This window comes from Lotus japonicus, chromosome 4, assembly GCF_012489685.1.
Source record: "Lotus japonicus ecotype B-129 chromosome 4, LjGifu_v1.2".
Taxonomy (NCBI): domain Eukaryota; kingdom Viridiplantae; phylum Streptophyta; class Magnoliopsida; order Fabales; family Fabaceae; genus Lotus; species Lotus japonicus.
The window spans coordinates 24,395,071-24,413,229 of record NC_080044.1 but is presented as its reverse complement, the minus strand read 5'-3'; the positions used below and the strand labels follow the sequence as shown (position 1 = coordinate 24,413,229).

Sequence of the window (18,159 nt, the reverse complement as noted above, 5' to 3'; positions counted from 1 at the left end):
GGGTTTCCCCATCTTCCCCATTTTCTCACCTTTACTTGGTGACGCTGGTTGTTATGGGTATCCATTCAGTTTCTCCGAAACTTTGGTGGAGATGGTCCGGATTGGGGTTTCTCTCTTCCTTTCTTTCTCCCCTTTCTCCTTCCTCTCTGTTCAGTATCCCCTTCCATCTTACCCTTTATGGAACTGAAGTTTTCTATTCACAATACCGCATCATAGCGATCTTCAACGCCCAGGATGATTAAAAAATGAAGTAAATTGAATTTTAAAGACTTGCATGTGTGAAGTGGTGAAGAAACTGGTGGGTGGTCAAGGGCTAACTAATAATAAATAATAATTTCCAGGGGTTGATTTAGAGTTACAGTAAGTTTATAACTTTAATTACTGAACAAAAGAATAATTTACAGGTGTAAATATGCTACTAGTACATGTCATTCATGTATCATGCCCATAAAAATATTCCTGTACTAGAGAATTTGCCTTAAAACAATTATGGCGGTTTGAAAACACTAACGTAACTGTCACAAAATTTGTGTGTTTATTAGCGGAGGTCGAGAAGCTCCACTAAATGCCTTTTTTACTCTTCGCGTTTAGCGACGGTTAAACGCATATGTTGAATGGTATCTCAAAAACACAGAGTCTATTTATAAGATCTTTCTTAGGGTTTGTTTGATCGTCTTCTCAAATTTTCATTTTTTTGAAAGAAAAAATATTATTGAATTCAGTGATTAACATGAGAACAACCATCTCATGACAAAGGTGAAAGAACCTCTAACCTGCAAAAACCTGTAGCCCAAAAAGCCTCTATAAACCATCCAAAAAGCTGGATACAGACAAAAAAGACCATGAACACCCAAAGGCCCTGGACACATTTTCAATGAAGCAATTAACACTGTGTATCACTCCAAGCACAAAAAAAAGAACCAAGCCATCTCCTCCATTTTCATACAAATTATTATATACAACAAGCACACCAAAGCCTAAGATCCAACCAAAACCGCACCAAAACCACTAACAAACACCTAGCACAAACCCGAGTAGCACCTTGCTAACATCAACACCACGCTAGCAATATTGAACCACAACTTAGAAGGAAAAAACAAATCAAAATCTGCCATCGGACATGATAGAACACATCATTAACTCAAAGGAGGAGGCCGTTCAAGCGAGGCAAGCCTACTTTGTAAGGAAGAGTGTTGGGGTAATTTTTTATTGTTTATAGGACGAGGTCATTCAACCGTATATTGATCAGATATGGTCTCGTACCAGAGATGGAGTTGAGTTAGTTTTGGTTTTTGATTAGTTTGGTTATTATGCATTTTTGTTCTGGTCAGTTGTTGTTGGCTTTTGTCTAAAGTTCAAACGCTTGATACATAAAATCTATGATCTCATGTTTTGAATAATAACAACATCATTAACTGCATTATCATGAAATGCACAAAATTCTCTAAAGATCCTATGTTTTCACTTTTCATGGAAATCAATGTATATACTCCTTATCGTTCGAGGATTAGTGAATAGGAAAAAGTGGTATTATCGTCCATATATCCTATCATCCTTGGAACACAATCATGGTCTGAAACTTATATTGTCCAACAGTATATCAACCAGTCATCAAAGAAAAAAGATTGTTATACTTAGTTGAAGGAACATGAAATGTTTGTTGAAGATACTAAGGAAAGCCCTAAGTGATAAGTGGCTTGAGGAAAGAGAATTCATCGCGTGAGATATAAAGAAGCAAGTTGAGCAAAAGAGAAAAATGTGAAAAATACACTATTGTCATATCAAGTCAAATGAGACAACCACCTACCAACCCAAGACTTTCACTCAAAATGAAGAAGATCCACAACTCGAGATATCCAACCTAACACTTGGATCACCTTTTAAAAATCTTCTCTGCAACAAGTACAATAACAGGCAAGAGCACTAAATGCAAGACACATGACCGTTTGTAATTTTCAGAAGCATGGACAATCAAGCATCGAGGATATACAACGTCAAACCATCTACATGAAGGAGTATATAAAGAGGACTTCACTAGTGGAGAGTACAAGAATTCTTTCCATCTTCTAAGAATTCAAGCTACAAACCAGAAAGTCGGAAACAAGTTCTTCATTCAAATTTAGAGAACCTAAGAGTCAAATCCTGTATGAAATATTCTTGAGCCTATTAGTGTGAAATTCATACACTTGTTAAAGAGTAACCTGATCTTAAACTTTCTACATCATTCTTCAAGAAAAGATTCAAAATAGAAGCAAAATACTTTTGGATTTGGGAGAAGTCATGTCGAATACTTGTTGAGAGAAGTTTCGTCGAATACTTTTTGGGAGAAGTCTTTTTGAATACTTGTTTGGGAGAAGTTCTGTAGAATACTTGTGAAGAGAGAAAGGATGGTCTGGGGGGACGAGAAAGAAAAAGAGACAAGGGAGTTTCAACCCAAGGAGTGGAGATGAGCTTGCAAAAAGGGATTGGTAATTGTTTGGAAAGAAGGGGAGAGTCATGATTTAAGTTAAAATCTAGGAAGTAGTTGAAGAGATCATCCTTAAGATGATCAGGTTCAATCACTGGGAGAGAGAGACATGGAAATACATTATTTATGGAGTCTTTCATCCACAAGAGTGTGTCAAGGATAGGATCACAAATTGTGGTCCAGAGAAAAAGTTGGCTCTAAACATAGTTGGAGACAGATTCGAACTCTGAACAAGGTCTTATTTGAACACTGAACAGAGTTGGAGGTTTGAGGAAGAGGAGAGTTTGGAGAGATAAGGAAGAAATCAAAGGAAGGAAGGGTTTCAACTCAGAATTTCAAGAGTGGGTGAAGGAAAGGCGAGGGTTAAGGAGAAGGACCTCATGTTGGAAGGCATGCGAGAGTCGTATATGGGAAGGTAATGAGAAGAAGAACTAAACCGGAGACATATAAATAGTGAAAGGGAGGGGACGATGGTCAAAATTAGATATGATTATATTTGGTTCACGTTAGAAAATCAGTGGTGAGATTAGTGAAGTTAGCTTCGAGAAGCAGGAAAAGCCATCGAGATGGAACGAGAAGGAGGTGAGAAAGAGTGAGTTCTCAATGAAGAGATAGCGTAGAGTAGATAGAATCGAGATTTTAAAGAAGGGATAGGTTGAAAGAGTTTGGAGAATCGAGGCTAGACGATAGAGTAACGAGGAGGTTGGCTCAAGTGAGAGAAACAAAAGTTCTCACAAGTGATGAGTCCAAGGGAAGTGGAAAATACGCACCCAGGAAGAAAAAAAGAAGAGAGTATTTGTGGGTGAGGATTCATGCAAAACACTTGTGTAGAAGAGTAGAGAATCGTATTAAGCTTGAAAGTTCAAGAAGAAAGACTGAGGGGAAGAGGGGGATGACATCTTCTTGACTTGATGATGTACTTGAGTGAGAAGAGCAACAGAGAGAAGGATTTTTAAAGATAGTTTTAAAAAGATGTTTTGTTAAGGAAACTATGCGTAACCAGAGAAAATTTATTATACAAAAGAAAGGACGTATAATTAAGCTAGAATATATGTGACAAGAGGAATAGAGTAAACAACAAAATACTATCTAATGTAAGTATATAACACATGTATATAGAAAAAGAAAGACAAAAGATAATGCATAAAAAGATAATAGCAAAGGTGACTGGAAGGAGTTCACCTGATTAAGACAACTCGTGAGTGATCATTGAGAGACAATTCACTCAGGTGAAGATTTCCTTGTAGATTCAAACCCATTCAGATATCCAAAATATTTTTTTCTTTACAGCTCAATATCTTTGTCAGATGTAGCCTTACTGATCAGTCTGGATAATGATGCTTATCAAGTGACCCGACTGAACAAAAACCTTTCTAGAGCTAAGGGAGACGATGCATTGCAGCATGTATAGTGTAGTCCCGACACCAATGGCTCTCCTTTCTTAAGGTTTTCGAGCTTCTTAGAATGTGATCATGTACTTCAGCAAGAGCTCTTCTGATTTCGTCTTTGAATGTTGTATCATTCTGATCTTCATTAAGTGCTGGCAGCTTCATATAATTAGCAATGAAGGAAGAAGCTTTGTGATTTTGGAACTTTAGTCAATCGTTCGGATTTACTGTAATCATGTGGATCTTCTCTACATTGGTTAACATGTCAATCCAAAGCCAGACCCTGATACTACTTGAAGGTTAGACCATGCGAACATAACAAGGGTTGGTTTGTGTTCTTATAACTCTATCACGATTGACTAGATTCTACTGGACTCTGTAGATGTTTTTGTTTCGGTTAAGTATGTAGTGCAGAGACGAGTTATGCAGATGATAAAGTAAAGAGTTAAGCAGCAGACATTGTACACAAGTCTTTTCTCCTGGTTCAACTATTGGTGGGCTACGTCCAGTCCTTGGCAACAACCAAAATTTCCCCTATCAAGTATCAATGACTTTTCCTTACAAGTATTATTGTACGTGTCTCTTTAGGAACATTGAGTATGCTTTAGTTACTGCCTCTCTAAGCATTGTTGAGTATTCTTGTACGAGTCTCTTCAAGCTCAATTAATATTATTTTATACATTGTCTCTCCAAGCAAACAAGTATTCTTTTATACATTGCCTCTCTAGGCAAACAAGTATTCTTTTGTACACGGCCTCTCCATTTAAACAAGTATTCTTTTTACACTGGCTCTCCATGCAAATGAGTATTCTCTTATACATTGTCTCTTTAGGCAAACAGACATTCTTTATCCTGCCTCTCCAGGCATTGTTGAGTATTCTTTCTCCTGCCTCTTCATGCATGTTAATATATGAATTGATTACAGTTGAGAGTGTTGTTCATACAAACTTATGAGACGTATACAAGTATGCAATACGATCAATTCATCTTTAGTTGTATAGGATATAGCAAATACACAATAGATTGCTCTCAGTCATTTCTGGAATTGACTTGATCTCCTTGTTGAGTAGACACTAGACACTCTTGATCTAGATCATTCTTCCTTCTAGCATAGTCATGGATGTTGTTGTTGAATCAGCTCAACCTTGCTATCCTTCATTGTGTCGTTGCTCCCGTAGTTGAGGTCATCTGGAAGTGGGAGTATAGAACTAAACCATCAACTTCAGCGAGCTTCTTCTTCTTCTTGCTACATGGACCATCATGAGTCAAAGTTTTACTTTTTACACCAAATCTCATTCGTTAATTCTATTTTAATCAAACGATTCTCATCAATTCACTAATCTATTCATGAATATTATATTCAAGGTAAGAGATTATATAAAATATGATTTAATATTATATGATAATATGTATTATCTTTATATTATTAAATACATTATATTATATTAATGAAAAAATTATTTATTATAAAATATAATATAATACACAATCCGGTCACATATATAAGCAAAAAAGACATTTTAGATTCATTCATTTAATGAATGTATCAAAACCTTAATAATGACTAGATACATTCATTAAATGAATGAACTGAACCTAAAGTGTCTTTTTTGCTTATATATGTGACCGGAGGGTGTATATTATTATATATCTTATACCTATAATATTAAATAATATTTTATAGTTATATATTATTTAAATAATATTTACATACTATTTATCTTTTTTAAATTGTATAATAGATAGTATTTATAATATCTATAAAGTATTGTAAATTATACAATATATATCTATATTATATTATATATTTATAATATATAATTTAAATATAATATAATATAATATAATATAATACTATATAATTTAATATTATATAATATATAAAAAAGACATATAGCATTAATTGCATATTATATAATTTCCTCTTATCTAGACCAAAATGTATTTTTTTTTTTTGAATAGACCAAAAAATGTATCTAAAAAAAAGACATTTAGCATTTATTTGCGCCAATTGCGATGTAAAATAATAAAATTCAAATAAATTTTTTAATCTTCTCTCTCTTAGCAGAATGCTATATATAAAAGCAGCTCATGTGGTGGCCAATCCCATCTTCAACTTTCTTCATACTAGTACTCTTCCACCCTGCGTCTTTGTCATTCAAACTTAACCAAATTAAAGTTCCCCAGAGAGATTCAGTGTTGCTTTTTTATACTCATTCTCTCTTTCTCTCAGTTTGCTCTTTGTGTTTCAGAGTTAACACTATATTTTCGCTGTGTTTTACTCTCATTGTGGAGTGTTTGGGGATTAAGGAAGCTTAACAACTAACAAAAATGAAGTACGTTCTTGTAACTGGAGGAGTTGTTAGTGGCCTCGGCAAAGGTGTCACTGCCAGTAGTATTGGCTTGCTTCTCCAAGCTTGTGGACTCCGAGTCACTGCTATCAAAATTGGTTTGTTCATTTCTTTCTCTTTTTCACCTTTTGGAATAAAGCACACATTCTTTTTATCCTTCAAAACATGAATTTTCAACAGTCTCTGTTTCTCTCTCAAACAACCTCCAGTTAATTTTTTTTGTTTGTCTAGATTTGTTTCTTCTTCTTAGACACAGACCCTTTGGTTTCTTAACTTTACTTAACTCTTCTTCTCGCCTTTGTGGTTTTAGTCTCACATTGACGAGAGATATAATCAAATAAGTCTTTATATATACGGGGTAAACCCATTTTTATCTCCACAATAGCTTTTCTGGTAGAGTTAGGCCTAACACGATTTTTTGACAAAAATCATGCTTATCAGCCCTGTTTCTTCATATCCTATGATGGGTTGCATTCTGATTTTTTGTTTCTTTGTGATTCAGATCCTTACTTGAACACAGATGCTGGAACAATGTCCCCTATTGAGCATGGAGAAGTTTTTGTGTTGGATGATGGTGGTGAGGTACATACACCACCACTAGCTCTGATTCACTAATTCATCATTTATTTTGATTTTAAGGAAATGCCCAAAAACAATTGAAGGATAAAAATAAAAAAAAATAAACACGTTTTTTGAAGGAGAAAGAAAATGAGAGAAATTTTTTGTGCCAACTTTATGCAATTTTCTCAGAGATTATCAGAAAATTATATCAAAAGCAGTGCCTTTGGAAAATTGTGAATCTTGACTCTCTTTTTGTCCAAAGGTGGACCTGGATCTTGGAAACTATGAGCGCTTTATGGATATCAAGTTGACCCGTGATAACAACATAACTACTGGGAAAATTTACCAGGCAAGTTCTTTCCTATGACAGATTTTGAAGATCATTACAAATTAACCAGAAAAAAATAACTCTTCATCTCTAAGACTCTAACTTTAATTTTCATTTTCCTGGTTATCACAACAGTATGTAATTGAGAAGGAGAGAAGAGGAGACTATCTGGGAAAAACTGTCCAGGTCTTGCTGCCAAATCATGTTCTGTGTTTTTTTTTGGATAAATCATGTTATGTGTTTTTGTATGATAATAATTTTTTTTTTCATATTTGGTCCTGATTTATTATTATTTTCATGTAATTTTCAATTTAGGTTGTCCCTCATATCACTGATGCTATTCAAGAGTGGATAGAGAGGGTGGCCCACATACCGGTTGATGGAAAAGCAGGTCCAGCTGATGTGTGTGTCATAGAATTAGGTGGAACCATAGGTAAAATAACAACACTTTTGAAAAATTTCTTCACTTTTCACTTTTTTATGTGAATTTCTAAGAATTTCCCTTGATCTGGATGCAGGGGATATTGAGTCCATGCCATTTATTCAGGCATTAGGACAATTCTCATACAGAGTTGGTGAGTGAGAATGCTGGATTTGTTGGTAAAGTGTGTTTTTGGTGAATATATGATGTGTAAATATGTTCATTAATTTCATTTTTATGTGATTCTCATTTGCAGGTGCTGGCAACTTTTGTGCAGTTCATGTCAGTCTTGTTCCTGTTTTGAATGTTGTGGGTGAACAGGTAATACCTTGTATGTGTTTGTTTAAATGTCGGGTGAATGTAAACGGGTGTTTGCTCAATTCAATTCTTCGCATCGGTTGGATTTTATGTCTCCGAATCCGTGTGAATGTACATTGAGGAGTTACAATTCTGAATGCCCTTTGGTGATTTACTTTATGACCTAACATAGAAAATTCTCTTTACAGAAAACAAAACCAACTCAGCATAGTGTTCGTGGACTAAGAGGTCAAGGGCTGACTCCACATATCTTGGCTTGCCGCAGCACCACGGTTGGTCTCTCTTTGCATGTTTGGAAACACAGTGGAATACCACATTGGAAAAAAATCAGAGTGGACAGAAGCAGCTTCTTTTAGCTCTTATGGCTGTCCACCGTGATTTTGGTTTCAAATGTGCACAAATATGCACTAAGCAAAACATAGGACACTAGCACATAATAATAGATGCACAAATGAAGATAAATGTATATTTTCTATTGTTTTTAGATACTGTTTTTAATTGTTACTTTTTTAAGTTTGTATTCTGAAACTCAATTGTTTTTCCAGGTACTTGATGAGAGTGCAAAGGGGAAACTCTCCCAATTTTGCCTAATTCCGGTGAGGATAAGTCTATTTTGCTGTATATGATTTTTAATGAGTGCTTCTGTTTTGCAAGAGTTTTATATCTGAAGCTGCCTATTTCCAGGGTGAAAACATAATTACTCTCTATGATGTTCCTAACATCTGGCACATTCCTTTGCTTTTAAGAGTAAGTTTCATCTCAAACTCCAAACTTCAAATAAAGTTATTTTCAGGTACCCTTTCTTACATCTTATCTTCTTCTGGTCCAGGATCAGAAGGCTCATGAAGCAATATTCAAAGTGCTGAACCTCAAAGGGTAAGTTCACTAACTCACTCTTTATTTGCTCTGTTTTCTGGACTCAACTAAACAGATACAAAGAATTTTCTATCCTTTCTGATTTTTCTGGTAGTCTTAAGTGGCGGTTTGTTGTATGTACAGAATGACTCAAGAACCAGATTTAAAGGAATGGACTAGGAGAGCTGAATCCTGTGATATGCTTCATGAACCAGTGGGTAGTCCAAAGCAAATCTCAATTTTATTATCCATGATTGTTCATGATAGTTACATATGTTATTGTTCTTTAAACATGGCAGGTTCGTATAGCCTTGGTGGGGAAATATACATGCCTTTCAGATTCCTATCTCTCTATTCTAAAGGTGGAGCTAGCTTTTACTTTATCTTCAGTATGTCTGAACAATATATTGCTTAATCATAACTGCATAAAATTAAGCTTGACACCTTTAATATTAACTTTCAGGCCTTAGTTCATGCTTCTGTTGGATGGCACCAGAAACTTCTTGTGGACTGGGTTTCAGCTACCGACCTTGAAGAGGAAACCGCAAAAGAGGTTACATCAAATCTTCAATATCATGTTACAATCAAGTTTTATTAAGTATTCTTCATAATAGCAACTTCATCTATATGTTATTATTAATTGTTGCAGAATCATGATGCTTATAAGGCAGCATGGAAGCTATTAAAGGTTTCACCTATGATCTCAAAATAAAATTCTCTCTTTAGTTCCAAGAACTTGCTATGCTTATTATCTAACTAATATTTTCTTTCAGGGTGCTGATGGTGTTCTTGTTCCTGGAGGCTTTGGAGATAGAGGTGTGCAAGGAAAAATGGTTGCGGTTAAGTATGCTCGTGAAAACAGAATTCCATTCCTCGGCATTTGTCTTGGAATGCAAATCGCTGTCTTGGAGTTTGCTCGATCTGTTCTTGGAGTACATGATGCTGCTAGCACTGAATTTGATCCGAAAACCAAAAGCCCTTATGTCATATTTATGCCTGAGGTGTGTCTATATTATGAGTTATCTCGTTCTGATGCTAAGAAGATAGTATATCAATCATGTTTCATTTTTTCCCATTTGTGATTCGTTTGAACTGTTTTGTATAGGGATCAAAAACACACATGGGGGGCACCATGCGCCTCGGATCTCGGAGGACTTTTTTCCAGACCAAGGAATGCAAAACTGCAAAATTGTAAGTGTTATTACTCCATTGAATATTTCTGAAGACATTTGTTTTTGTTTTTTATGCAGAGAAATATAAGAGTAACACTGTAAATGACTTGATATATTATATTTAGCATGAAAATGGATAAACATATACTTTTAGTGGATGAGATTAATTAGGTTTCTGCCTCTCTTAGATATGGCTGCAAAAGCTTCATTGATGAGAGACATCGGCATAGATATGAGGTATATTGCATTGTCATGCATAAAATTATCATGTGAATTTGAATGGAACGGAAAATGATCTCGCGCATCATATGCAGGTGAATCCTGATGTGGTGGCTCGCCTTGAAAATGCTGGTCTTTCTTTTACTGGGAAGGATGAAACTGGTCAACGCATGGAGGTATAGACATTCTCTTTTCAGTTTTTGAATAAGTACAAACATTAACATGATGTATTTCTGAATTATTGATTTATTGTTTGTGTTTGAATGTTAACAGATTGTTGAGCTGCCTAATCATCCTTATTTTGTTGGTGTTCAATTCCATCCTGAGTTTAAATCAAGACCAGGAAAACCTTCTCCAGTGTTTTTCGGTAATTTATGTGATAAATTTATGTGTTTTTCATCCAAGTTGACTATACAATTTACTATCTTTTCATATCTGATCTTCAATGTTCTTTGGTCCTTATTTTCTGTTTGCTTTCCAGTGGAAAATTAGATTATAATAGCTAGATGCTATTTCAACAATCAATTTTCTTATCCATTGAAACCGAGATGATGCATTAGAAAATCCATTGTTCGTCCTTTTATCTTAAATTCCAGCATACAATGTAAAATTTGTTAAGTGTGCCTCAGGATCAAGACAACTATTAATGCAGCTCACTCCACCATTAATCATTTCTAAAGACATAAAACAGGGGGAAAAATAATTATTTGATTTTATCCATATGAACTTTGCTTTTCATACATTTCACTTTCACTAGCTACATCATCAAACACAAAGAAAACAACATTATCCATATAGTGTTTTGGTTCTGGATGCATTTTCTAGTCAATGCGATGCAATTGTATATATATTAAGTTTTTGGTTATCAATGAATTGAAAGTTTATTATATAGAGGGTTATTTGGCCATGTCTAGTCAATATGAGACTTCTCAACAAATTTATAATAGGATAACAAACAATTTTTTGATTCTGTTATGCAGCTTTTGATTACTTAATTATCATGTCAATGCAGGGTTTATTGGAGCAGCATGTGGAAAACTGGATGCTGTACATCACTATTCAAATGGAGTAGGAAATGATATATCAGCAGCAGCCAAAACATACCAGAATGGAACTCCAACAAAACCAGCTTTTAGAGCAGAATATGCAAATGGAAATTGCAATGGCAATGGCAATGGATTGCATTACTAAATGTTACTGCTCTTGTTGCTTCTTCATCTTAGTAGTGTTGAGGAGGGATTTCAGTTTGTCTATGAAACTTGTCTGTACAGTGAAATTGAACCTTGGTGGTAGGTATAGAGGTTTCAGTGAGGAGATACAGAGAAAGAGCTTGGGCCCGGTCTTTTTTATGGGCTAAGCTCTTTTTAAGTTTATAATGTTTTCAGAGTGGAGAAACTCACAAGGTTTCTTTGTCTTTTATATGTTTCAATCCAATGCTACCTCTTGGCTTTTGCAAAGACATGATGGTGATTTATAGAGAAATTATTGTGGACTTGTGTTTCTTTTATAAACTCTATAAGTATAATTTCCATGTGTTGGCGCATAACCTAATATGCACCACTTTTTAGTGGTGTAACTTTGCACCACTATGTTAATTGTCCATTTTACCTCTGTTCAAAAAATTAATCCCATCAAAATCCACCCGGTAATACCAATATTTTTTTCTTTTTATAAAATAATTTTTTTTAACAGGGGTAAAATTGACAATTGGTATAGTGGTGCAAGGTTGCACCACTAAAAAGTGGTGCATATTAGGTGGCACCATATATGTTAAGTCCTTACTTAAATATGAATGTTCACGAAGAAGAGGGATGAGTCTACTAATGGTGTATAGAGATAGATTAGAAGAATAGCAATCGAGACAATATCTTGACCTAAAATCTTAAGGGCAATGAATATATAGGTTTTTACGCTGTATTATTTTTAATAAACTCATTCTAAACCAAAAAAATTTCTCATATTTTAGAATAATGATACCCCATCTAGACCTAAAATTTTAAACAATAAATTTGTAGGTTTTCACACTTACTGTTTTTAACAAACTAATTTTTAACCTATTTGTGATTTTGTACTCATACTGAATTTCTATCATTTTCCTCTCCTAAATTAGAATAATGATGTATCATATCTTGACCAAAAACATTAAAGGCAATGAATCGGTAGTTTTCCATAGTTTTTTAATTAATTCATGAATTTTTTTTAGCATTTTCTTCTCATGATGTTTTAGGAAACGTATAGTATTAGCCGTTTTTAATACATAAATATTAGCTCGTTTTCATTTTTTGTCTACATATCGAAGAGCCCATCACTTGAGAATTAAGTAGATTCGGAGACGATTGAAAGATGGAAAACGCATTCCTATGTCATATGGGAAGCTCGTAATCAGCAGGTGTTTGAGGAGAGGGCTTTCTCTTGCGACATGGTTCTCCGGCGGGCGTTTCAACTTTCTCCGGTGTATTCCCTAGCGGTGGCAATAACAAGTCCGCCTTCTAATCAGCTTGTGAGATGGACTCGGCCTAGTCATGGTCCTATAAAGATCAACTTTGATGGTGCTTTCAAAGAGGGACACACGGGTGCTCGTATGGTGGCGAGGTGTTGTTCCTTTGTTATGATTGTCTGCATTTTAGCTAATGTATGTGTGTGCCAAGTTGTTGGACAAGATGTTGTAACATCGTGCTATGACATTTGTCCCTGGGAGATGTTCTGTTACTTGGCAGATTTTGTGAAGCTTTGTATTAATTACTTTGTGATCAAGTTAGGGTTATTGTTGGAAGCTTCTGTGCGCCGTCAAGGGAGATATTAAATGTTGTCAAATCCGGTTCAAAAGGGTTTGATTTGGAGTTAATTGTGGAAGTTTTTGTCCGCACCTTAAATCACGGTTTGAAGATTCTGTGCAGATATGTTACTAGTTTGTTTCTGAAACAACTTTCTGTTATTGTGTGTGGACTCTGTGTACTTTCAAGCCCAACGAAGACAAGACTTGGAAGACTACTACTTATGAAGACCTAAGACCTAGTTGCTAGGTGCTCTCCGTGCTTTTTGTATTAGGGTTTATTTAGTTCATACTGTGTGTTCTCTTAGCAGCTTGACACCATTGTTGTAAGCTAAGAGTTGTGTTAGTTGTGTGATCTTCAGATCTGTCTTTGTACTCTTGTTAGAGTTCAATTACTGTGGCAGTGATCGTGAGTGCGAAAGTGAGAGGGGCTCTCATACTTAGGGGGAGGACTAAGTAATAAGCCACGGGTAGAGATAGGTAGAAAAGGTAGTTGAACTGGGGCAGTTCTGATGAGACCTTTTGTGTACAATTTCTCTATAATAGTGGATTATCTTTCTCGGGTGAAAACCCTCCAGACATAGGTGATTTTGCACCGAACTGGGTTAACAATCTCTTGTGTGATTTTAGTGTTTTTGTCCTTATACTTGCTTAATTGTTTGCTGTGATTTGTATAATGTTATACAAGATGTCTAAATGTCTTAGACATCTGGTAGAACATTTGTCCTACGGTTGCCAGAATATCACGAGGAACAACGATATGGGCTGGTTATGGCATCGACGACTACTTTTCCTTTGGCTGCCTCTTCGGCGGTTTTAGCGGAGGCGGTAGCTCTTCGTTGGGCTATGGTTCTAGCTTCACAACTTGGGTTTCGTCTAATATCATAAAAGTACCACATGAAACGGGGGTTTGAATTGTGTTCCCTTTAAATATGAGTTTTCAAAGGAATATAAGTTTAAAAATATTTTTCGCAATCGTTTTAATGCAACGGATATAAAAGCGGTAAATAAATAGACAAGAAGCACACAATAATATATCATGGTTCACCCACAAACAATGGGGCTATGCCCAGTCCTTGACTTAACCAAGATTTTCACTAACAAGTATCAATGACTTCTCGTTTAACGAGTTTATAAGGACTCCTCCTAACGAGTTTATAAGGACTCCTCCTAGTGAGTTTATAAGGACTCCTCCGAACGAGTTTATAAGGACTCCTCCTAACAAGTTTATAAGGACTTCTCCTTTGATCTTTTTCAAGATCGTCTGGTTCTACAGAGTTCTCAATTACAAGAGAGATTGTAGACTTTTTCAGTACAATGAACTACAAAGTGTTTTGATGAGATTTGACTCTAAGGTATACTTTGTGTTCTAGCTCTAGAGAAGGTTGGATAAAATATTTGGCTTTGTGGTTCTTCTCTTGGAGGCTGAAAGGATTTTACTCTTGAGCACTTTGAAGAAAATAATTCAGATGAAAAGTTGTAGCTTTATTTTCTCAAGTATGAATATCTTCAAGTCGTCCTTTTATATTTCAAGTTCTCCATAGATGTGTTGAGAGCTGTTGGAGCGTGTAGAGCAACTTGAAAACTAGTCCTTAGATCAAACGGTCTTCTCATCAGGTGCATTTAATGCCTTGTACTTCTTTGATGGAGACTGGTTGCTACAATGTGTATCTATGTCAGTAGTTGGTAGCACTTCGAACCTTTTTCTAGTCCTTGCAAGAGAGAAAGAGGAAATGATGTTGACAACGTTGTAATCATTTTCCTAGATGAATGTGCTTTGTGAGATGTCACGTGATTGCTTGCACATGCTTTCTATTCTTGATTGTCAGAGGATTAAAATTTGAATATGCCGCTCCTTCTTCTTCTGACAATGCACTTTCTTTACTTGAGATAGACGATGCTGATCTTCAATGACTAAAATCTTCTTAGACGATCTACTGGCATTGATCTTCATTGCATTGCTTATTCTGACGCTTTGATTCTTCTTCATCTTCTATTTATGATGCTTTGTCTTTTTTCATCTTTTTGATCTTCTGTTCTTGACACTTTGACTCTTCTCGTCTCGTTCAGAGGATGTAGTAGAATAGACTTCCTCTTTTCTTAGGAAGTTTGCCTTGAAGCTCTTTCTCTTTCTTCTATTGGCCAGACGATCCACATATTTGTCTTTTACCGAGCTCGTGTCTGCCGTGCTGCTTTGACTTTCTTTTGTACTTGACTTGGTTTAGCTTTGCTTGTAGTCTTGTACTTTGTCATTAGACGATGGGGATGTGATTCCATGAAAGATATTTCCTGAAAAAGAAAATCACTTTGAGTGTTTGAGTATTTCATTTAAATTCCCTGAAAATTGTTATCATTCAAAACATGATAGAACGATGTATGCAGCGTTTGAACTTAAGATCATTGGGTTTGTTTTGAGACGGATTGTCTCCAGTTATTTCAGAGGTGGAAGAAGCCACCGGATGGTCGTTCTTATTTAGTTTATGTTGTTAGAGAGTGTCTTTTTGCATGTAATACTTTTGATGTTGTTTCTCTTGTTTTTGTTCGCCGTGATGACAATGCGGTTGCTGATTTTATGGCTAAGAACGCCTCCTCTTTCGCCGATTTGGTTTGGATCGAGGAGGTGTCTTCTCAAGCTGAACCTCTTGTAGTTGCAGACATTTTGGCTTCTATGCCAGCTTCAGGTTAATTTTATGCAGGAAACTTTAGAAAGAGTTCGTCTCTTTTTTTTTTTGTGCATTGGAAAATAAAGTCGGTCTCATTTGCCCCATTGAACTTGAGCATAAGCAAAAATGTAACTAAAACTATTTTTGCTTTATTTTGTACTTTTTACATAACATTCGGGTCCATATAATTTGCTCAACTTTCTTTTTGTGCAACATTACATAAGGGTTTTGTGATCCACTATGCGAGGTTTGCAAGTTTATTTTATTTTCTAATTATTAAAGTTAATTTCTTTTACTTTTGGTCCCAAATTACGCAATGTGCAAAAAATGACCCTGATAATGTTTTGTTAATTATTGTTAGGACCCTGATATTATATTCTCCTCTCTCTCCATATCTTAAACTTGTAGAAAATCTCCTCTCTCTCCTTTTCACTTAAGTGCAAGATTATATGCTTATCAGAACTATTACTCAATACCTGATACTCATTAACATGTGTTTATGCTCATTGGTATGGTTTATATTTTTTCTCAAAAACTCTCAACTACAGACCTTAGTGCCATAAAGTTCAAGATATTTAGACATAGTCAAAAGGTTGCTACTCTTCAAGAAGAAGTTCTTATCGCCCTTAAGAAAATTGAAAGTCTAATTAGAAAGGAATAAGTTCTTCTTGATCTCCTTGAGTCCAAGAAAAAGAAGAGAAAGAAAGTTGAAAACTCAGTCATTGAAAAGAAAAAAGATATCAAAATTAAGACTCTTTTATGCTCTGTTCATTGAATAAAGATCGCATTTTGTAACAAACAATAAGTCCTTCAATAAATCAAAAATTTATTAATGATAACTACTCAAATTTGAATTAAATTTTTACCTCTTGGTCTTAGAAAGGAATTTGCATTCCTTGAATGAATTGCTTTCTCCTTTCTTTATGTCGATGAAAAGACTAAATTCCTTTAATGGATCGCTTGCTCTTTGCCATATATTTTTGGAATTGCATTCCTTTAACAGATTTTCTTTGTCCATCTTCATTAAGACAAAGAGATTTCATTACTTGAATGGATTTCTTATAACTTCTTTGTCTCCTTAAGACAAAGAGTTTCCTTATTAGGGTTGTCCTATTTTCCCACAAGACATAGCCAAGATATTCTACCTAGCTAATGCTGTCTTGAAGCTTCTTTTGCATCCCCTTTAAAATCACTTTGTTGGCTTCCTCGACTTGTTCATTTGTTTGCAGATGTTCCACCTAGATTAAGTGTTTCTTGATATTTGAATCTTGCAACACTTTTTCGGATCCCTTATCAGTAAACCAAGTTCCATTATCTGTTACTATTGATTATAGAATACCAAATTTGCAAATTATATTCTTGTAAAAGAACTTTTGAATTTTAGCAGAGGTGATTGTAGCCAATGTTACAGCTTCTACCCACTAGGTAAAATGGTAGACCGCTACAACAAGAAATTTTACTTTCCCGACCGTAGGAGAAAAGGGTCTGAGCAAACCTATCCTCCCCTATTGATAAAAAGGTCAGGAATTTTACTTGTCTTTCTTTTTCAGACCTCCCTCGTGCGCCATTTCTAAAGTAAACCTACACTTGGGTCTTGAGTGTTTGTCTCGGTTCATAGGTTATTTCATACACAGACAACTCTATCAACCAAGCTGCCATTCTTCATGCCAAATATGACTAGGGGATCACTTGTCTTATGGGCACATATGTTAGAACAAAATTTGTTGTGCTTGAAAATACTATCTTAAATACTAGAGCCAAGAAACTATTTTTTTTAGCTTTTGGTACCTGACCTCTGGCCCTTGAAGCACTTTGCTGACAAAGTAAATTGGGTGGTACCCCTCAGTCGTATCCCTGACTAGAACGACATTGAATGCTTCCTCATAGAATGCTAAATACATGACCTAAGTATCGCCCGGGTCAGGACGAGATAGAATTGGAGGAGTTGTGAGCTATTCTTCAAGTTGATGAGTGCCTTCTCGCATTTCTCATTCCATTGGAAATCTTACCCTTTATTCAAAAAGTGGTATAAGGGCAAAGCTCGTTGTGAAGACTTTGCCAAAAACCTCGTAATGGTGGCTAGCTTCCTGGTTAATTTTGTACTTCCTTCACAAAATTAGGGTTTTTCACCTCTAAAACGATCTTGCACTTATTAAATTCCTTGTTGGGTTAACATAAAACCTGAGAATTTTCCTGCCGTCACTCCAAAACCACATTTTTTAGGGTTTAGCTTCATATTGTACTTCCTTAATTTATTAAATACCACTACAAAATCGTCAATGTAATCCCCTGTACTTTTTGTTTTCACAATCATATCATCGATGGTGATTCGCTTAGCATATCCCTTAGCTTCTACCACTTGAGCTAAGCCAAGGTTACCACTTGTCTTACTGATGGTGATTCGCGAGTTTCGCATGTATGTTTTTACGGCTTTATGTTTTTAGGAAAATTTTGTTCTTGAGCTTATGAGTTATTGAAAACTGGATTTTTTTTGAAAGGTTTTTGTCGGTTTTGATTTGGGTGATGAAGGCTAGTCCATGGTATGAAAGGTTTTGGAAACAAAACTTCTTTAGTGCACGAGGATGGTGGAACCTATTCAAATGATTTGGTGTTTGATTTATTTGTTTAAAAAAACATTGTTTG

The 18,159-nt window shown here is 35.4% G+C and overlaps 1 protein-coding gene across 1 annotated transcript; it reads left to right on the top strand.

Moving 5' to 3' along the window:
* The first annotated feature begins 5,969 nt into the window (after positions 1 to 5,969).
* LOC130713759 (uncharacterized) lies at positions 5,970 to 11,572 on the top strand. Its single transcript, XM_057563554.1, has 21 exons — positions 5,970 to 6,304; positions 6,709 to 6,788; positions 7,030 to 7,116; positions 7,231 to 7,281; positions 7,411 to 7,528; positions 7,614 to 7,670; positions 7,773 to 7,837; positions 8,023 to 8,106; positions 8,380 to 8,430; positions 8,519 to 8,581; positions 8,664 to 8,710; positions 8,834 to 8,903; positions 8,989 to 9,051; positions 9,153 to 9,242; positions 9,339 to 9,377; positions 9,463 to 9,690; positions 9,795 to 9,880; positions 10,050 to 10,098; positions 10,176 to 10,256; positions 10,354 to 10,447; positions 11,093 to 11,572. Exons 1-21 carry the CDS (start codon positions 6,187 to 6,189, stop codon positions 11,269 to 11,271), a joined length of 1,800 nt encoding a protein of 599 aa, XP_057419537.1. The 5' UTR covers positions 5,970 to 6,186; the 3' UTR covers positions 11,272 to 11,572.
* Positions 11,573 to 18,159: the final 6,587 nt, after the last annotated feature.